The following is a 22,381-nucleotide window of genomic DNA, read 5'->3' as shown; positions in this document are numbered from 1 at the left end:
GTTACAGGGGCCGGACTTTCTCACCAAGCCTATGGGAGAATGGCCCGAGAACTTGGACCACCCTGGGGACCTAACCACGGAGGACCCAGAGGTAAGGAACGCCGTGGTCAGTGCTACTGCAGTCACAGATCAAGCAGACGCTGTGCTGGAGTTCATGCAGTACTACTCTTCCTGGATTCGCCTTAGGAAGGCAGTTGCTTGGATGCTTAAGCTCAAGAGCATTCTACTGAACTTTGGGCGTAAAAGGAAAGAGTTGAATTCTACTCTCTCTCCGCTTGAGGTAGACAAGGAGATGAAGAGCTTCAAGACGAGTCTCTTGAGAGCAGACTCTCATAAGCTCACAGTGGAGAACCTTACGGGAGCAGAGCAGGCGATCCTTCGCTACTGTCAACAAACAACGTTCCCCAAGGAGATTGCTGCACTTCAGAGAGGTGAAGGCGTAAAGAGAAGCAGTAGCCTTTACAAGCTCAACCCAGTCCTCCAAGAGGGCATCCTCAGAGTAGGAGGAAGACTCAGCAGGGCAGCTATGCCGGAGGAGTCAAAGCAGCCAGTAATCCTGGACAAGAATCTTCACGTTGCAAGACTGATCCTCAGGGAGATCCATGAGAACTTGGGCCACAGCGGTCGCAATCATGTGCTCTCCAAGTTGCGATCAAAGTATTGGATCCCTGGCGCAAGTTCGGCTATAAGGAGAATCCTTTCCAAGTGCCATGTTTGCCGACGTTCACATGGAGCTGCAGGACAACAGCAGATGGCCGACCTTCCTAGAGATAGAGTCCTGCCAGACGAGCCTCCATTCACCAACACTGGAGTGGACTACTTCGGCCCGTTTGAAGTAAAACGTGGAAGAAGTGTGGTGAAGAGGTACGGTGTCATTTTTACATGCTTGGCAGTCCGTGCAGTTCACATAGAGGTAGCGTCTTCACTGGATACAGATTCCTTTATACATGCTCTTTGTCGCTTCATAGCTAGAAGAGGCCAGGTGAAAATCCTCCGCTCAGACAATGGAACAAACTTCGTTGGAGCTGAGCGTGAGCTTAAGAGAGCCATTGAAGAGTGGAATAGCTCCAGGATTGAGGACACTCTACGTCAGAGTGGCATCCAGTGGATGTTTAATCCTCCCACCGGCTCCCACCACGGAGGAGTCTGGGAGAGAATGATCAGGTCTGTAAGGAAGATCCTCAGCACCACTCTTAAGCTACAGACCTTCGACGAGGAGGGCCTACACACCCTGCTATGTGAGGCAGAGGCCATCATCAACAGTCGGCCTATAACCAAGACGTCTAGCGATCCAAACGATTTGGAAGCGCTTACGCCAAACCACCTCTTGCTCCTCAAGACCAAGCCGTCTCTACCGCCAGGCCTGTTCGATAGACAAGATCTGTTTGCACGCAGGAGGTGGAAACAGGTCCAGTATATGGCAGACATATTCTGGAAGCGATGGACAAGAGAATATCTTCCTCAGCTACAAGAGCGCCATAAGTGGTCCCGACCTTCTCGCAACTTCGCCACGGGAGACGTTGTGTTGATCGTTGACGACTCCGCACCGCGCAACTCCTGGATCATGGGAAGGATCATCCAGACAATCCCAGACAAGTATGGACTGGTACGTCAGGTCCGTATCAAGACCAAAACCAGTTCACTCGACAGGCCCATCACGAAGATTTGCCTCCTCCAGGAGGCTGAGTGAGTCCTAAATACAGACTTTGCCCCTTACCCTCAAACAACGAAGAAAGAAGACACAGAGTAACTTTAATGTCTTGGCTCCATGACAGTGTTATGTATATTTTGTGTAATTGTCTCCAGTTAAGAGTACAATTAAGGGGCCGGTATGTGGGAGCCAAGTTTGATTATTGTGATTATTGTAATAATTACTGCATTATTTTGTGATTTCATATTTTTGGCTTACTTTGGCTTATTTATACAATTGTGAAATATGCTAAGTTAAAAGTCTAAAAAATATATTAATAATTTGTTTAATTCATGGTGATGTTTTAGGTTAATATACAATGCTGTACTGTAGCTTTAAGAAGAGAGCTCAGGTTGTGTAACTGGGACCTTAATTAAGAATGCTAACACCTGTGTGGATTCTGGGCAGTGCAGAATTCAGTTTGTCCTCAGTCAAGGTCAGAGCGACATGGTTTTTCGACCGTAGTATATTTTTTGAGTTTAAGACTTGTTTTTGATCATTTCTGTAACAGAGAACACATTTTTTGGAAGTAAAGTTTTTGTGCTCTTTTTACAACGGAGTCCTGTGAAGTTTTTCTGCTCAAGGGAATATCCACGAGTTAAGAAAAGGTGTCGCTGAGATTCTACCACTCACAGCTAGTATTAAGTCACCATACTGTAATGGACATAATAAGCCCATTACAGTATGGTGATATACGTAGTATGGTGTTATAGTATGGTGTTGTGTAACACACAACAAAGGACATCAGGCAACATTTCTTGATGTGAGCGCGGTAATAATAACCATTAGTCGAGTTTCGGTTGATAGTTGTGAAAAAACATTCAAAATGGTCCTCCAGTAAAACTATTGGGGTCTTAATTTTTATTTTCACATTGGAATATGGAATGTCTTCCAGGGCCACAAGAAAATGACCCAGGTGCTGAATTTGGCATGTGAGGGCCGGGGCCACTTGAATATCGCTCCTCTATTAAATTGATTGACATCACAATATAGTGCTTATTTTTAACCCCAAACAGTTTTCTACATTTTACAGACATTCTGATTCACTACTTATTAGCTCAGAGTGACGCACACGAAGCTTATTGTATTTGTCAGTTGTATCACAGTATCCATTTAGCTACACTATTCAAGAGTGTCTGCTATTATTTCCCATGGCAGGTGATTTCCAATACTCCATTACACTTTTCTATGCCTGGTTTAGCTCAAGTTGAGGTGGGAGGGAGAGGAGAAATGATTTGGAAACAGTATGGCTCTCACACACACGCACACACACATTATAGGGAGGAGACAATAGGGAAGAACAAGTGGTGAGACTTGAAGAGTCTAATAAAATAGAGAGTTGGAAAACGAGATTGGTTATAGTGAGGAATGATAAGGAAAGAAAGCCACGAACAGGAAGGCGGGAGCGTAGAAAAGAATGGATGTGCTAACCTCTGTTCTATTCCCGGCAGCCGTAGTCGCTACAGACGCGTAGAGATAAAAAGAGACAATCCCATCGGGGCGTCTGCCGCTCAGCAGAATGTCCAGCGATGCAGATAAGAGAGACAGACAGAAACGACACAGAATGGAAGCATAAAAGAGAGAGTTATAGATTCAGATTCATGAATGCGGCTCGGAGACGGGGACAGTAACTGTGGAGACAGACATGGAAACATTGTGTGACAAGTTGACACCTTTGAGGAATGTTGGCCTGTGTGCTGTGCTGACGGGTACTGTGTGCCCCTGACCTTTTGGATTTGGCCATTCGTACTCATCCACACAACCCTTCAGCTGCCATTTAAACATGCATGTTTGACTTCTCCGTCAAGCCGCCATCTCTTCAAAGTCCTGCTTTTATAGGCCATCCGGCACAGATTCGGCCCATGACAATTTGTGTGCGCAAGTCTATTTCATAAGAGCGTCCTGAATTTTGTATTGCCCACGGCTTGGCTGGCCGGCGTTGTTGGAAGAAAATACACACGTCAACACTCATGGACACTGACATTTTAAATAGCTTTGACTCATTCTCTGATATCACTGAACACATCCAACTAGCTGTCAAGATGTGATGCATTTCCTTGATGATGATGCTATATGAGTATAAAAGTATAACATTTAATTACTTTGATTAAAACTATTGATTGGTGGTGAAAACCAAAGGCTTAATGCATATTGATATGTATGCATTATTTTTCATATTTACACACAGATTTCAGCTCTGACTTTTAGATGAATGATAAAGTATTTGAAGATTCTGAATCTTGTATTTCAGTTATTTTACGTTATTTCTGCTCTCCTGTAAACTGAGCATGCACATGCATCCGGTATAGTTTTTGAGACTCACCTTTTAACTCACCTCCTATTACTGTTTAATAGTGTGTAAACAAGAGTCAGGTCAGACAGAACAGGGCAATGCATTAATCCCTCTCTGCTTCAATCTCTGTCTCTCTCTTGCTCTCTGTGTGTCCCTTTACCTGACTGCTGGCTGGTTGATCTGTCTAATGTGTCTGTTTGTGTGGCGGTCTCATTCTGCCTCTGTCCTGCTGAATCCCATTTGGTCCTTAACTCTGTGTTACCACCTGCCAAACCTCTCCCCTATCAAACGTCACTTCTCTATCTCTGTTTGACTGTTGTTGGCTTGTTCTCCTCTCACTGGTTGCATGCATACTAGTCTTGCATGGCCAGACTGTTGACTCCGCTATTTGGAAATGCTCCCGTCATACAGTCTGGAATAACGGAAGAAGAATGATGAGTAATCGGTTAAAGTGGAAGTGAAGCCTCCTCCTCACTTCCGTTTCCGTCTCACATCGCGCACATTTATCATTATGTAAATAAAAATCATCTAAGCATATTTAGCTTGCTGTTTAGCAGAAATGACATTTTAAAATATATATTTGTGAATGGAAATGCCAGCTGCCATTACTCGCCGTTCAGGAGGTGTTGTTCCAGACTCTATATAGCATTTGGAGGTTGTGGAATAGTTGTCTGGCTACGCGAGACTACATGCATACAGTACGTGGCCATAACTTTCTGTCTCTGCTCTTCACTTCCTCTTATGCCTTGTCTCTCTCTCTCTCTCTCTCTGTCTCCCTGCTCCTGTCCTGTTCCCTCCCTCCAGGGTATCTGGAGCTGCATCCATGGGGTGCAGATTGAGGAAAACAAGTCCACCACGGACTCCCCCTCCGCTACAATGAACATGAACATGATGAACAACACTCACTCCAACATCCTGCGGCTGCTCCGCACTGCCAAGGACATGACTGCCATCCCGGGCGTTAACGGTTCGCCACACGCTGCCCTGGACTACGGCCATGGTGGCCGCGAGTCGACTATCTACGACATCCAGGAGCACCGGCGCAGCCTGGCGGGCCATCCAGCAGACTGCAAGGACAACATGTTCAGTGACTACATCGGGGAGGTGGAGAGGACTTTTGGCAACTTGCCCCTGAAGGACAGCAACCTGTACCAGGACCATTACCTGCACCACCACCCCGCTCTGGGTATGTCCGGACCCCCGCCTAATAGGCCGCGTAGTTTAGGCAGCGCTAGCTCGTTGGAGGGTGGGATGTTGGATTGTGACAGCTTAGGGGGAGGGGTAGCACCCATCTTCACCACCCAGCCCCGGGCCTCCATGACCCACCGGAACACCCATAAGTTTGACCTGATTGCCGGCCATGCCTCTGCGGGCTCTGGCCAGGGTGGGTTCAAGGCAAACAATGTCTATGGCAGGTTTTCTTTCAAAGGAGGCACATCCAGCATGGGGCTCATCGGGGGTCAAGACAGGTACTGCGGTGGGGGTGGGGGAGGATCGGGTGGCGATGACGGAACCATCCGCTCCGATGCGTCGGATATCTCCACGCACACCGTCACCTACGGCAACCTGGAGGGCGCCAAGAGGCGTAAACAGTACAGGGACAGTCTGAGAAAGCGGCCAGCCTCGGCCAAGTGCAGACGGGAGCAGGACGAGCTAGAGCTGAGCGGCCTCAGGAGGAGACCCCACCACCACACCGTACACCACCACTTCCCTCACGGCCCCACGGCACACCGCTCGGCCTCGCCGCCCGTGGAGCGGAAACGAGGAGGAGGGGGTAATTCTTCACCTTTCTTGTTCCGCAAAGATAACCTGAGGGATTTCTACGCGGACCAGTTCCGCTCCAAGGAGGGCATGGCCAAGTGGGAGCAGGAGGGTGGAGGTGGAGGAAGTGGTGTTGGCAGTGGTAGTGGTGGCAGTTTCTGTAAGAGCTTAGTTCCCGTGGAGGACTTCTTGAAAGGTAAAAGCAAGAAGTCTGAGTGTAAGAGCGGGCTTGGCTCGGTGGCAGTAGGGCAGCAGCCTCACAACTGCTGGGAGAAGGGTGGTCCTGGGATAGGAGGGGGAGGCATAGCTGGGGGCGACTGGGAGTGTCATAACTGCCATGGCAGGGCAGGCACATGCTCAGCCAGCGGGGTTGGCACCACCACTCGCCCCAGCTCCGCTGGTAGTAAACGCTGTGAGTCCTGTAAGAAACAACCAAGCAATCTGTACAACATCAGCGAAGACAATAACATTGTGTTTAGCGGAGGGAAGAGTGGTGTAGGGATTAGCCAGTCCCAAACTCAGACCCAGCAGCGCAGGAAGTTAGGGCCAGGGGGGAGGGTCTTGCGGAGGCAACACTCCTATGACACGTTTGTAGACCTGCAGAGGGAAGGGGCTGGTCGCATGGGAGGAGCAGGCGGGGGGAACGGGGGGCAGCTCCCCCAACCCCGAAGTGTGAGCTTGAAAGACAAAGATCGTTTCATGGAGGGCCCCAGCCCCTATGCCCACATGTTTGAGAGGTATGCAGGCGGTGGGGATATTGGGGATAGGGCAAAAGGTGGCTCCTCCTTCAGTTCATTCCATGGAAGCGATGGGGGGTTGCACCGGCGATCGGTTGGGGAGAGAGACCTGAGGGACAGAGATAGAGCTATGATGGGAGGTGGGGGCGGTGGTGGTGGTGGTGGTGGTGGTGGCAGCAGGGGGGCCGGGACTTACTCCTTGTCTAAATCTCTCTACCCAGATAAGGTGAACCAGAACCCCTTCATCCCAAGCTTCGGTGATGACCAGTGTCTTTTACACGGTGCCAAACCGTACTACTTCAAAAAGCCACAGACGCAGCAACATCAGCAGCAGCAGCTACTCAACGACAGCCGAGGAGGAGGGGACTTCCGCGGCTCCATGGGAGCAGCTTCCTATTTGCCAGCGTCGGCCACCGCTGGGGTGATGTCCAATGTGGCCCCCAGGTTCCCCAAAGAGCTATGTCTGGGTGGGGTGGGAGGACCCATGGGGAACCACGGGACCAACAAGTTACTCCCAGGTGGAAGGGACGCATTAGGCCTGGGGCAGGGACAAAGACCTTTCAACGGTGCCAGCAATGGACACGTTTATGAAAAGCTCTCCAGCATTGAGTCTGACGTCTGAGAGGAAAGATGGTGATCTACGGGATGGGTAAAATGAAAGACACATTCATGGAAAGCTGTCCAGAATCAGTCTGACTTTTGAGAGACAAGAGATAATGACAGATGGTGGATGTGAAGAAAAGAACAGAGGAATTGAGGGAGGAAAACGAGAGGCAAAGTAGGCTGATGGCTTTCCTGTAGGAAGACCATATATTAAGTATTCTGTATGTTGGTCTCATGCCTCTAAAATGGAGAGAAGTTGGACAATGAACCAAGGCCACGGCAGACTAAGCTTTGGTGAAGTCTTTTTCCACTTCTTTTTTTGGGAGAGAGAAGATTCTGCTGCTGCTCTCCAAGATTCAGAGGAAGATGGGAAGGGAGGGAGGAATGGAGGGGAAAGACAAAGATAAAAAATTTCCATCTCTGCTCTCCTTCAAATCCTTATTGTCATTCCCTCCCTTCCGTACACCAAAAGAAACGTTTTGCTTAGCAACGGAAATACAATCACGAATGAGAAATTAAAGCTTTCGTTGAACAGGGTAAATTAAATTAAATTTGTATTGATAATGTTAATAATGCTATTGATTATGATTCCGATGTTTATGATGATCAGTTTGGGCTCGTTTTTATTTTATTTTATTTATTCAAATAGTTCATGTTGTTATATATTTGTACCAATGTTGATTCTTTGCTAGCTTACCAATATTACAGGAGACGGATAGAATATTTGACAGTCCAAGATTAAAACTAGTATAGATCTTTTTGGGGTTCCTGTAATGTGGACTTTCTTCTTTATTATTATAAATTCCTTCTCCATGTTTGAATTGTTTCTTTTCTTTTGTTGGAGTGCTGTGAAGTATATGTGAAAGGCATGACCTGCTGAGTACATTTGTGTACTTATTGCAAAGGATTTTCTTTTTTTTATAATCACAGCTGTGGAAACCGCAGCCTCTTACTGATTTGCCATTTTCCTCTTATTTTATGATTTATTTATTTATTGCCTGGCAGTATGGAGTAGATCTCACATTTAGAGCTGGATGTGCCTTATAGGATTCACAATGATCTTCACACAAGAGCGTTTCTATTTATGGACAGGCCCATCTGTAAGCATTTGAGTGAATTATGCCACTAATTCCTTGTTTGCGTATCATATCCAAGAAACGTGCATATCCATATCCATCTAAAAAAGGTCTTGGCATACAGAGTGAATGTCACAGTAAGGGTGCTGGAGAGAATAATAGACCTGAAAGAAAAATAACATTTTATGTTCACATTTTATAGGCATTTGCCTTCAGAACACACATCAACTTAACCACTTGGACCCTACAGTACTTTGTAAAAGGGACCTGAGTTGGCACTGTAAATCTCGCCAAAACTCTTTAAAAGATCACAATGCAACGCGACGCCTTGTGAGCTTGTAGATCGGCCATTTTCTGCCAACGCTCCCTCCAGAATGGAGATTTTAGATTCAGCAGTTGATATAAGGTTCATTACCATTCCTCCTACATTCCCAGCAGATTTCCAAGCAACAAATGATAAGCCTCGCCAGGGTCAAAGCCAAAGCACCCTCATGACAAATACCCTTTGTCCTTATAATCAGCCTGTGCAAGAAGTGCAAGGACGGTAACTGCTAAAATTATATATTTTTTATATCATATCATATCATATCATATCATATCATTATAATTTGGTTGGTCTATTTTCAATTAAGCTCTGAATTATTATTATTATTATTCCTTTTTTTTCAGTAGCTTCCTCAAAGACATAATGGTTCACATTGCAAACAAACTATAAACCAGTGCACTAAATGTAGGTAAATCACCTTTAATGCCTGCACATTCCTCTCATCGCATTCCATTGTTTGATTTTATTTTTATTATTATTATTATTATTATTTTTTTTTTCAAATGACTGTTAACTTGTCAGGACACAGCCACAATGGACTGTGGGAGAGATGTCTCTATTACTAGGATGAACATTCTGGCGTGTTGATTATTTCATGACTGTCTATAACAGGGGTTCCTAAACTTTTTTGGCTCGGGGCACCCCTATAAATATTTTTTTCATCCGAGGCACCCCTACATTATTATATTCCTAATTTTCACTCCCAGCACCTTATATTAATATAGGATATTTTAGCGATTATATGTGCGAGGAAAACAAGATAATAGCCATTTTGGTTAGAACTGACTGAAAATAACTTTGTACTTCAAGTTTAAAATGATACTACTGGAAGCGACGATGGAAGGCTCGTCTGAGGATGACCTAGAGAGATAGAGAAATATATTTTTAAATGTCCAAATAAATTTCAAATATTATCAAATGATCTCGCGGCACCCCTGGACTGCCGTCGCGGCACCCCAGGGTACCCCGTCACCCACTTTGAAAACCCCTGGTCTATAAAGCTTTGCCAGCTGTAGTAGGAGTTCATATTTGAGGAAAGAGAGAGTGGTGCACATTATTACTATAAGAGAATAAATTAGAAATAAATTAGTAACTATTAGAACATATTTATATATTATTTGCAACTTACCGTTTATATCGATCACCCCCAGCCCCCAACACAGACATTCACAACAATGTTGTATACTACCTAAATCAAAGCTACATATTACCACTTACAGATCCATACCGACAGCCATGATCCCAGTAGCTCTGCACTGTCAAACATATACATCCTTGTGTGTGTTACTCAAAGGGAAACTATCAAGGTATATCTTGAACATTATGCTCATAGGATTGAAACAGTAATGTATAGGAATATGTATGTGATGAAAGAGTTTGACAAACGGAAGAATTAGTGTGTCTTTCTTCCTGTTCCAAGTTTGAGGTCCTGGGTAAGATTATGTTCGTTGTGGAGAGTCAGTACACTGTCAAATATTGTGTTAATTTAACTCTTGAGAGTGTACACATGCAACCAAAAGGAGCCGTTCCAATGAGGATTTTACTATGAAGGATATAAAACAGAGAGAGGGGGTTAATACAAAATGTGTCCTGAGTAAGAGTTCAGACATTGAGCTGAGTGGAAACATCTCCCTTGGCAGTGAATTAATCTCAGTGCTGCACATCAAAGCCACTTAAGATCACACACAGGTCCGCCATGCTGTTTCGTAGAGGTATAGATTATACAAACAACACTGTAATTATCCTATTGTTTACTCTGTGACTCTGATCCCTCACTCCCATCAAAGCATTGTAATGAAACTATTCAGGACATCCATACTTGGAATTCAGCCGTCTCTGAGCATATTATGTTTCAAAGACTTTTTTATTGCATTGCATTGCCAAACCAAATGTTATGATCTAAGCACAATCTGTCTTAATGGATTTCTTATTTACATTCTTGTACACACAATCTGACCTTTTTTGAAGATTTTCTCCTTCCTGGTTGACAAGTCAGTATGTATGATACTAGTGTTTGTAAGGACTTGCATGTACAGTACTGTATAGCTTACTATGATTTTTTTCTCTTTCTTTCTCTCTTTCTTTCTTTCTTTCTTTCTTTCTTTCTTTCTTTACTCTTTCAGCCCAAAGTTGGTGATTTTGAATGGTATTTGAATAGTTTTATCAATTTCATTGATTCTGATCCATGTAGTATACTGTAGGTGTTTGTACTTGTTTGTGCAAGAGAAGACAACAATTTATCACGTACCAAATTTGGGCTATACTCAAATACGTCAAAGGTGGTTAAACTGGATTTTTCACTAGGGTAGCAAACAGTTTTATTGTCAGTGTTAAGAACAATTTGTGAGAAGAATAATTAAGGGTTTTCTTGATATTTTGTGTAAAGGCCTGTGAATGAGATTGAGTTCTTGATTTCTGCATTCTTTGTCATTAATGAAACAACACCGGTCCTCATTTCAAATACTTGTCATATTTCTTCCTTTGAACCTCGCAGTATTGTTTTATTCTTTCTGTCATTGTCTGTGCCTGAATACATACGCTTGATTACCTCTGTGTGTGTACTCGTGTGGAAGAGAGACAGAGAATGGGTGTGAGCGATATAACTGTTTACTGATTATACACAGTACAATCCAAAATTACGAGAGGATTGTACTATGTATGTATTATAATGCTGTATATAAGTAATTTACCTCCCACTCACAGAGTTTTGATAAAAAAAAGAAATGTACAAAATGACAGAGAATAGATCTATTTCAGATACATGTTTGATTTGGAGGGTTCCCCTGGAAAACTGTTTTTGTAATGGTTGGAGGTCGCGATATGTGCAATTCTTTGTTGTATTCATAGAGGATAGTGTGTGAATTTAAAGCAGTAAAAACTGATGAAAGTTATTCAATGTGTTTTATTTTTATTGTTATTTTACTTCTGATTTGGTCAGTGACCAGGGAACTTGTTTTGTCAAAAACACCACAGCACCATCCCTGATTTGGTACACATGAAGCACTACTTCTCAGCCTCTGGTCCAGGGCCCACCAGGGCAGGCATGTGCACACATAGACATCAAAGGGGGCTTGAGCCCCTGCCCTTTTACCCGGGCTAGTCCCAGTTGTCCTACGCCCAGATGTCCAATGTCCCAGTTGTCCTACTGTGTCCCAGTTGTCCTACTGTAGCCTGGCTGTATGGGCTAGTCCGCGAACAGACTGTAAAGCAAGCGATCTTCATCCCATTCATGCGTTTATCGTGCGCTTGCCCAGGCCTTACGGCCTGGGCATAAATATAACGATTGCATTCACCACGGCTTCGTAACTCGCACGGCCGGCCCTGGCCCGCTGGCCTTCGCGCCGCTTGCAATGTCTTGGACAATAATTACAGTCGGACGTTGGACGCGCACACACATTTCGCCCAATTTCGAACTGCCAGGCTACAGTAGGACAACTGGGACCCAGTAGGACAACTGGGACGTTGGACAACTGGGCGTAGGACAACTGGGATTTTCCCCTTTTACCCGTCTGTAAAAAGTGCCCTCTTCAGTCCATGAATGCAGTTTTTACTATGGTGAAAGAAATGCAAATGCCCTCTTTCCATGCCATACCTGAGGGCGGCATTCAAACTCTCTCCTGAACTTGAATGCAGCATCTTATGTTGAAAGGATTGCCCTCTCTGTGTAGAAATCCATGCTGTACTGTACATCACATCTACTGTATTCACTTGATTATGCTTAGTTTAGTGTGGTATCAAGTACTGAAAATAGCCAACCTCCAAGCTCACAACGCGTCGCAGCGCGAGCTTGGAGGTCGGCTATTTTCAATATTTTCACCAAAAGGCCTTTTTAGAAATGTCAGCCCCTGTCTCTCTGCACGTCCCTGCACCAGGGGTACAAACATGTAGTGTCCATTTGGACCGCCTTGTGGTCCCCGGACCCATTGTTGAGAACCAGTGACATAAAGCACAATAGAACATTGCATTTTCACAAGTTACTCTTTTACTTCTCAGAATAACTCTTATTTTATGTGTTTCCAAACTTATAATAACATATTCATCTCAGAGTTGTACAGATTGTGAAAAATGTACATATGACAAACATCTAGTTCACCCTCTCATTTTTGTATTGAAAGAAAAGACATGTGTGAAGACCGTAATTCAAATTTGATTGAATATTTGGTAACATTGAAGATGGGATAATTAAACACACAATCAATGTCTAAATGAGTGCTGACATATTATTCTTCGGTCTCTTTGTAATAAAGTGTTGAGTATTAATATTTTTAAAAAAGCATTTTGTCATGTTGCTCTTTTTCTTCACAACATTTGACAGTCATTTTGACGTTTGTTTCTTTGGCAGAAAAGAAGGACAACATGACTCTGCTCTTAGATGTGTTACCCTAAATTATTTTACATTAATTTGGACTCGATGCAGTAATTAACATCATTAACCACACATTACCCCTGGCCTCCCTATTTTGGGCATTTAATCTCTAAGGCCTAGTAGCATAGCCTACACCGCTGTATACAACAAAGTATAAATTAGGCTTAAGTGGTTAACTGTACCTCAGTGGGTTTAAGAGACTCAAGGTTACTCAAGACTTTGGTTTAGCCTGCATTTGTAGGAGGATACAGAGAGAGAATGAAAAATAGAATGAGATTTTAAGAGAGAGAGAGTGGGAAGAGAAGGGAAGGGAAGGGGGAGGAGATTCACAGTGAACTGTGTTCAACAGCGATGAAAGGCACCGGCGACCAAAGCAACCCTCGTGCTTCTCAGACTCTCACTCTCGCTCTCTTCTCTGAAAGTCTTGTCCAGCAACAAGGGTTATTTAAAGAAGCCAAACTCATTCAAAATAAACTGATGTTGTTAGAGTTTGTGAGAGAATTCAATATGCATGTGTGATCCTGTGTCTCCCAGAGATAATGGCCATGTAAAGAATGCTGACAGGGAATGAGAAGATGGAACGGCACGTCCGGATTGTGTGCGTCTTGATCGGTCTAATCTTTTAATCACTTTTACCTCCATCGCCTGTGTCTCAAAAATCCAACTCCTCATTGTTTCTTCTCTGCTTTCTCCCTCTCCTTTCTTCAGCATTTCTATCTTTACTTCTCTTTTTTCTCCTCCTTCTCTTGCTCATTCCCACCCTTATCTCCCCTCACTTGTTCATCTCCCCCCCCCCACACACACACCATCCCAACAATCCCTGGATGCATTGCAACACATGTAACTACTTCTTGACAATTAACCGTTACCTAGCAACTGGCTCTTTTTCCAGGGATGGGGAGAGAGAGAGAGAGAGAGAGAGAGAGAGAGAGAGAGAGAGAGAGAGAGAGAGAGGGAGGGAGAGGGAGGGAGAGGGAGGGAGGGAGGGAGGGAGGGAGATTTGTATACAGTACACTTACATCGTCATACTGGATTGGATGCAACAACAATGCATCAACATACAATACCAAAATGGAAAGTACAGCCTAGGCTTAACACCCACACATACTGTATACTGGTGTGGAAAAGAAGGGAGTGAGAAGGCGAGAATAAGTGAGAGACTGATGGAGAAAATGGACAGATATGGAGATGTTGTGAAGATATTCCCACAAAAAGGAGATAAGATGAAACACTTGCTCGTGTGGAATCAAATGGTAACAAAGGAGGATGACAAACATGGGGACAGCGTGTGCACGCAAGTGGAGAAGTGGGAGAAGCCAGGTTCTATCTACAGTATCTACACCGCAGTCTGCTGTGGCCCATGGACAGGGGTGTCGCACCAAATTCTGGGCCCTGGGTACTTTAACTATTGAAAAATAGCAGATATACAAGCTCACAGCGCGGCACCGAGTGCCGCGCTGCGAGCTTGTAGATCTGATATTTTTAGTCTTAGTTTAGTTTTAGTTTATTTTGAATATTTCAAATCCTTCTAAGGTTTTTTGAAAAACCTATGTTTCTATGTCAGTGGTGCTCAAACGTTTTCATGTGAAGGACCCCCAAAATTATATGTATTTGGCCAGGGACCCCCCCCCCAGAAGCAAAATCTGTGTTAGAAATGTTTGCTTAAAAAAATACATATGTATTTAAAGATTTGCACACATTTTCACGACTTTTCAAAAATATTTTTCAATAGCTAAAGTATAAAATAATTCCAGGCCCCTCCACCTTGGGCCCTAGTAACTCAGTCCCACTTTTCCCCCCCTTGTGACGCCCCTGCCCATGGATGACAAGTGGAGTCAGCGATGGGGAGCAGAGAGCCTGAGAAAACCAGTTGCTGTAGAAACACTTGGCAAAGTTTTAATGAAGGCCCGATCCCAGTGACAAGCCCGATTGATAATTCGTTGCATGACGGGGTCGCGTGTCAAAAATAGACTAGGCCTACAATCTCACAACGTGCCGCGGTTGCAGTGCATTGAACATGAACTTTTAGGGCAGCAATTTCCGACTACACACATGCCACACACACACACACACACACACACACACACACACACACACACACACACACACACACACACACACACTACAACAAACAATATAATAACGTTAGCAGAAAATAGGCCCCCCCCCCCCCCTCCCGCTGCTGGCTCAGTGAGGGCCAATCGTGATTTCAGCTGAGTAAAAACACAGATCAAGCCTCCATGAATCAGTGTAATGTCACATCACATTATGGAAGAATGCATGGCTGACACCCTGTGGCAAGAGCATGGCATCCTCCAGTGGTACAGCAGAGTGGAGCGCATACCCTTTCATTTGTTATTCACTTAAACCGTCTTTATGCATGTAGAACCTGTCTCTCACTCTGTTCCCCTCTGCACCAAATCTCTTTGCCGAAGATAATAGCTGATCAGATCACGACACATTGTGAACTTGTAGATCTGCTATTTTTGTCAAATGTTCCCCTAGTGATGCTAGGGAGTGGTTAAACACAACTAAACAACCTACCTGGTATACAGGTAGGCCTACCTAACCACGTTCAACCTGGTGTCCCTAAATCTGCCGGTATATTTTGTGCATTATAAGCAAAAATAAAAGATTAAATCAACAAAATAAAGTTCACACATTTTCACAGATATGTAATAACAAGCTCAAAACGGACCCATAAATTTGTGGCATTTTTTGCATGACAATGAATAAGGCTTAAATGCTGAAGACATCTAAAACAGATATACAAACAAAGTATAATAAAGCTTTTTGTTTTCCTGGAATAGGTAGAACTGTTGTTGTTATAGAATATTACTTATATCTTCATCGACACCTTAAGCTTCAAAGACATCCATTAGGAGATTAGGAAGGATTAGACAGCCCTCTTTTTTGCCTTATTGGCACATCAGATTTTTATTTCCGTTCCTTTCCACTTGAATGTATTGTTCTCTTTTTTCATTTTGTTTTATCATGTTTTAAATGTATGTGCAAATAAACTAAACTAAACTAAACTAAGATCTATGTAACAGAAATGTGTTGGGCATATACACACTATGAGACTAAGATCAGCACTAAAGTAGTCTACCATGTTCTATCTATGGCATTTGGGTCACTAGATGTCATAACACTAATGGCAATCTAAACAGGCAAAATGGTCTGAAGTCCAGTTTATTAATGGAGACATAACAATTCAATTGCATGATAAACAACTAAACTCATATTGCATATCCTGATCTCAAAAGAGAAGCAGCGTGAACCATATAATTCATTTTACAAAAAGAAAGAACAAAAAAGGGAAATCTGTACAATTGGGTTAAATGGGTTAAAATCCTCTATTTCTCTCTATTATTGACATTCAACAAAACGTAGACCCTTTCACTAAGCAGTGGTTCTCCAACGTTTTCATATAAAGGAGCCTGTGATTGATGAAGGTCTAACAAGCAAAACATAGAAATAAAGAGCAACATTTTTTGTAAGTTCTTGACAGTGTGCAGGTCCTCTTCTTTGATATCAGAGATCCCCTTTTTAAATATTATCAAGGAGCCCCAAATTGATCTATATTTGGGCACAGACCCCCATCTGTAAAGATTTTGTGACAAGATATCAAAAAGCTTACGCATAAAATTGGGATAAAGTGGTTAAACTGATGTTGATGCTGTATTCGCTAATTTAGCTGGGGACCCCCCTGGAACCCCCTCGGGACCCCACTTTGAAAACCAGTGCACTAATAGCCTACATCTACTCTTTTTCCATCCTTCCATTCCAGTGAATATCTATATATATTGATCCATCTATCTCTCGCTCTCAACCACCCGTGTGCTCCCATCCCTGAAGACCCTCACTCGTTTCCTCCGGACCACTCGTGTACCCTTTGGTGGGGTCAGCTTCACCATGTTCCTCGGGGGGGTATACTTGGATAAGCGTGCTACCTGGCCTCTGGTGTAGCGTGGGGCCAGAGCCACGGCGCCCCCCCTCGCCTCCACCCCTTCCCCCCGGTAGCCGTGGCGACGCAGGAACGGTTCCAGCGTTGCTAGGCGATGGGTGAGCTCGTTGATGCGCCGGTGCATCAGAGAGACTTCCCGGAACAGGTCGTTGACAGACTCAGACAGAGGGCGCACCCTACAGGAGGTAAAGGGCAGGCTCAGCCACAAGATCTGCTTTTTACATTTCTGCTCATATGTTAACCATTGACTTTGTCCTGACTCCTAACATTCAACGTTTTCAGGCCAAGGACCCCTTAGTTGAGAGAGAGATGAAGCAGGGACCCCCACAACCTTTTCATAGATTCCATATTGTTTAATCGTTTGACAGCACAATCATCAGTGTATTTTGGATTCATGTCAATTTGTGTTCTCAGATATTTAACCACTTGAACTGTCAATACTTAATAAACTTGACCTTTCACTCTGTACTTAGTCTGCTCTTTTTTCCCTCTACACCAAAGCTCTTTACCAAAAATAGCCGATCCACAAGCTCACAACACCTTGCAGTGCGAGGCGTTGTGAGCTTGAAGATCTGCTATTTTTGGCTAAAGTTCTCCGAATATGGGCTAGGGTTCAAGTGGTAAAAGGAGAAAAAAGTTTCTATCACTCAAAGATGTTGAGGAGTAACTCTAGGGACCCCCTAGGGGTCCTGGAACCCCTGTTGAAGACCTGACCTAAGTTCAACACGTTGTGAACTTGATTCTTTATTTTTTTTACTTTTCAAAAGATTTTGACTATCTTTTGGCCTATTAGTGAGTGACATGCCCAAAATAGGGATGCCAGATTGAAAGTGATTACATGTTCTAACACATGATGATATTACATGTGGGAGTTACGTTGTTATAGCTATATGTTAAAGTTACAGGATAACAGATTCTGTATGACAAGTTGGTCTGATATCACATTGAGATCATACAGGCCGACAGTGAATGAACCCAAAAAGATTTTGTGCAACTTGTTTAAAATGTTGGACAACCTCCAAACCAAAGGGGTAGGTAACCTTAGGCACGGGTGCCAAGTCTGCCAACATTGGCACAGGGGAGGGTGATCACCGGCACACTGGCAGAAGTGTTAGGATTTTTATTTTAAAAACAAATCTTTTTTTAAACGTGGTCAATTAAATGAAGTTAGCTCATTTATAGCAAATTACATCTTGCACACAATTCTACATTAATTAAAACTCTGAACTCTGACTGGGGAGGGCGTCAGGGAGATAGATGGGTCATTGCTCTGGGTCTAATGGTCGTGATAACAATGTCCTGCCAATCAAAATATGTCAAAATATTTGTCATTCTTTTTTTTTTTTTGTCAATTAAATGAAGTTAGCTCATTTATAGCAAATTACATCTTGCACAAAATTCTACATTCATTAAAACTCTGACTGGGGAGGGAGTCGGGAGGAGATAGGTGGATTATTGCTCTGGGTCTAATGATCGTTATAACAATGTCCTGTCAATCAAAATATGTCAAAATATTTGTCATCAAAATGTATGTTGACTTGGCACACTGACACTCTAGAAAATAAAAACATGGCACTTAATTTCAAAAAGGTTGCTGATCCCTGCTCCAAACAGATGTCTCATGTCCCCCAACCCCCCTTTGTGATCTTTGGCGCCCCCTCAAGGGGCCCCCAGACACCAGGTTTGGAAACACTGGCCTACAGCAGAGATTTGTATTTGCAGCATGTAGGAAAGTATAGAGAAATGCATTTTATATTTTGTTGCTTATTTGATTATTCTCTAAATACCTGGAATAGTCAGGCAGCAATGTACTGGGCTGGGAGTGAAGCAGGGTCTTAATCTCATTGAAAATACGCTTGCCCCAGGAATCCAAAACCCTGGTCACGCTGCGGACTGCCACCACGTTGACATTATCAGCTGCAATCACCACATAATCACAATCAGGGAAGTGAAATAATATTAATCTGCAATAATTCCATATTGTCTATACATTTATAGACCGTATAGCCTATTATCTATAAATGTATATATCAAACATATAATTTTGCGAATGTCTGTCTGTCTGTCTGTCTGTCTGTCTGTCTGTCTGTCTGTCTGTCTGTCTGAGTGAGTGTCTGTCTGAGTGAGTGTCTGTCTGTCTGTCACAGCGTTTCTCCTCAGTGGCTGGAGCAATTGATCTGAAATCACATCACCATTAGCATATGAACACACCTGACATAACTGTGAAGCCCGTTTGTCACTCTCACAAATCATATGCTGTATATTAGCATTTTTATGGTGTATCTATATCTATTCTGCATCTAGCATGAGGCATATCTATTCTGCATCTAGCATGAGGCAACATGTTTAACCAGGTGTGTGTGTGTGTGTGTGTGTGTGTGTGTGTGTGTGTGTGTGTGTGTGTGTGTGTGTGTGTGTGTGTGTGTGTGTGTGTGTGTGTGTGCAGGCGGGTGGGCGGTTGTCTGGCCCTGTTACAGATGTTGTCCAAAAATCATGCAGATCGGTACACAGTTTCTCTATAGCCATTAAACGAAACGGGTATTTCTGACATTGATGCTCCTACATATTATCATGCAAGCACCAGTTAAAGTTACTTTCCATCCCTCATATACTGTGTGTACAGTGCACACCCCATAACCCACACACTGCACATCATTTCGGAGCTCATATCTTTGAACGGGTAAGGGCTAGTTTCCTATAAATGTATAGAGTATATTGTCTATAGATTTATTGACAGTATTATCTGTAAATGTATCCACAAGTTTCCAACGTCCCATTGTGCATTGCGCAGAAGGTGCATTGCGGCAGTTCCGGCGTCGCAGCCGAGTGTGATCTACAAGCTCACAACGGTCGCATTTGCAACGTGACGTGAGCTTGTATGTCAGCTGTTCCCCAGATGTGTCCCACACATATTCTACAGTAAATTATCGCGGAAACAGGTGGATAGACAGTATATAATATAGATTTACAGCATGTTGTCTGTCAACATATTTTTTCTACAAATTCCTTGCAGGATTCTCTGTTTGTACTGTATGTATATGTGTATGTATGTATTTATGTCTGTCCATCGCAGGTGTGAAAAACCATTCATCTTATCGACTTTGATTGAGGACCCAAGGATGTCCCAAGTGTCGAGTGTGGAGTCGAGCCGATGAGCACTTCTCCAACAGTGGGTACATGCTCCGAATGGTAGCTATGACCAGAACAAGCACTGCACTAGTAATTATGAATCAATTAATCATTTTGATTTAGAATTCAATGTGCCACTTTTACAAAAACTGTACGTCATCAATTTGACTTTTGCCAAGTGATGTCATTACTCCATTTGACAATGACAAATTTCAACAATTACTCTAAAATATGTTGTGACTAGATCAGTGGTTCTCAAAGCTGGATCCTCATTGAGGCTTTTCAAATGGACCCTTTCGGTCCCATTTGTACACTTTCAAAGTTATGGGGTCCTTGAGATTCAAACATTTGAAAACCATTGGAACTAGATGATTTACTGGAGCTCTGGACCCATATCGACATATTTTTAAATCAAAGACAGGCCTGTATTACCTCCCTCTCTGTAGTTCCAGAACCCATAATAATCCAATTCATTCTCCTCGCCACTTGATTGTGCCAGGGTTGCCATGGCAGCCATCATCAGCACCATCAACACAGTGGGATGGGTCATGATGAAGAAAAAAAAGAAAAACTCCCCTTCGTGACATGAAAAGAAAGAAAAACAAAATGATTGGAGAAGGATGTTAGGTTTGAAATTAATTAATTCCATAATAAACGTCTTGGATTGTGGGACACGCCGAAAAAAAAAGAGGAACAAATGAGTGTCAGAGGTATAGGGAAAAGAAATGTTTGAAGGAACACAGACAGCACTCATTCTCCATGTGCTGTGACTATATGAGCCAAGTCTCATGGCATCAATCAGAGGTGATAACATCTCGCATTCTGCAGACATGTGCATGTTCATGTCGGGTAGGGCTGCATCTATCAATCATTTTCCTATCAATTACTTTTTGATTAATCGATTAATATTTTTTGAATGTTTTTACATATCAACAAATCAATTAACCATGTACAGTAAGCTCAACTGTCATTCTAAAACAGTGAAAATAGCAAATCACAAGTCTTTTCCTATAATGACATTTTCCCAAAATCGTGATAGATTATTAATCCATTATTTTATTAAACTATTGATTATCGTTGCACCCCCTAATTCAGAGCGATGGGGTCATCACAGCAGAAAGCAGTGCTCTCTCCAAAACCTTTGACATTAAGACAGCAACCAATCAAATGACTGAAAGAACAGCTCATAACGCGTGATTCCTAAACCCACCAGGCTTGAGTTAAGACCCGCCTCGCGGAAACGCGAGGACTTCCAGGAGTGGCTGAAATCCCTGCCTGACACATGGAGGGTGGATAAAGTCAGAGGCATGAAGACTTGTACTTGAGAAAAGCCTGCATTTGCACAATGCACACTATTAATTTCTCACTACAGTGCTCAAAATAAACTGTGCTAAAAAAAACTTGAAACTGACTTAATTGTACTGTGCTTAATAAAGGGAAAACGTTGTAACTTTATGCTAAAGAGAAAAACGTACTGAGAAAGCTATTAATTAAGTATTGTATTAAATAAAAACTCTAACTGATTATCAGTTAAATTGTTATGGTTTGGATATGGCTTTGGGCCTATTATGCTGCGTGTATTATTGTAATGGATCAGTAGGTACAGTAGTACTTTGCACTTGAGCGAGCAGCACTAACGTTCATGGGCACTTTCATACTTAAGATTATCGAGAGGAGGCGGGTCTTAACTCAATCCTGGTGGGTTTAGGAATCACGCGCTCATAACATGAGGTCATGTCAGGCAGGAGACATGTCTTGTGACCCATATAACTTGGCAAATCCAATTAGTCAAATCAAACCAAATGTCTTGTGCTGTGACTGTTCAGACAGTGTGTCTAGAACAGAGGTGTTATTGGCAGAGAATGACCACAAATCCCATTTACAACACAAATAGAGTGAGGCTGTAATCCATTGTCATGGTGAGAAAGGTTAGGAGACCCAGAGAAATAATAAGAGCAGAAGAAAAGCAGTTGGACAGCGTCCAGATGGGAAAATCTGTTTGGCATCTGTGACGCAATGAATAATCTCACACAATCATAAGCTGATGACTCAATCTAAAACTATTCTAAATGTTTTCATTGAAGTACCTCATGTTGCAGTTGGAGACTCTCCTCACTTAAATTCAAAACACCAGTATCATGCATGCAGCTTGCATAATGTATTTGATTCATCATCAAATATAAAACCACACAATGCAGCAGTGAACCAGTTCACCTAAAATACCTTGAAATTGTCTGAAACTACTTGTGCACTACAACAAACTGAAAACCTTTCAAAGCAACAGCAAAAAGCACACACACAGAAATGTTGTAGTCTGTTTTTCTCTCCTAAAAATGAATAAATGAGCCAATACTCACAGCTTCAAATAACTTTTGAAAAAGGTTTCTCAACAGGATGCTCTTTAACAAGATAGCCTGAATATGTTATGCCTGTT

At 43.0% G+C, this 22,381-nt stretch overlaps 2 protein-coding genes across 2 annotated transcripts in view; one reads left to right on the top strand and one right to left on the bottom strand.

The window, feature by feature from the left end:
• Positions 1–7,103, top strand: part of grin2bb (glutamate receptor, ionotropic, N-methyl D-aspartate 2B-b) — a gene marked incomplete at its 3' end in the record, with an annotated part of 128,597 nt that extends 121,494 nt beyond the window's left edge. The window contains exon 14 of the mRNA XM_080722205.1: positions 4,788–7,103. Coding sequence (XP_080578331.1) covers positions 4,788–7,103 — 2,316 coding nt within the window. The remainder of the gene's footprint in view (positions 1–4,787) is intronic.
• A 9,563-nt stretch (positions 7,104–16,666) lies between these two features.
• On the bottom strand, positions 16,667–20,497 carry LOC308282288 (uncharacterized protein; the record flags this gene model as incomplete). Its single annotated transcript, XM_080722635.1, has 3 exons — positions 16,667–16,994; positions 18,606–18,735; positions 20,380–20,497. 3 exons carry the CDS (start codon positions 20,495–20,497, stop codon positions 16,667–16,669), a joined length of 576 nt encoding a protein of 191 aa, XP_080578761.1.
• Between the last annotated feature and the right edge of the window lie 1,884 nt (positions 20,498–22,381).

Source organism: Nannobrachium achirus (assembly GCF_963921795.1).
Source record: "Nannobrachium achirus genome assembly, chromosome: 3".
Classification (NCBI taxonomy): Eukaryota; Metazoa; Chordata; class Actinopteri; order Myctophiformes; family Myctophidae; genus Nannobrachium; species Nannobrachium achirus.
This window is presented reverse-complemented; position numbering and strand designations above follow the sequence as displayed.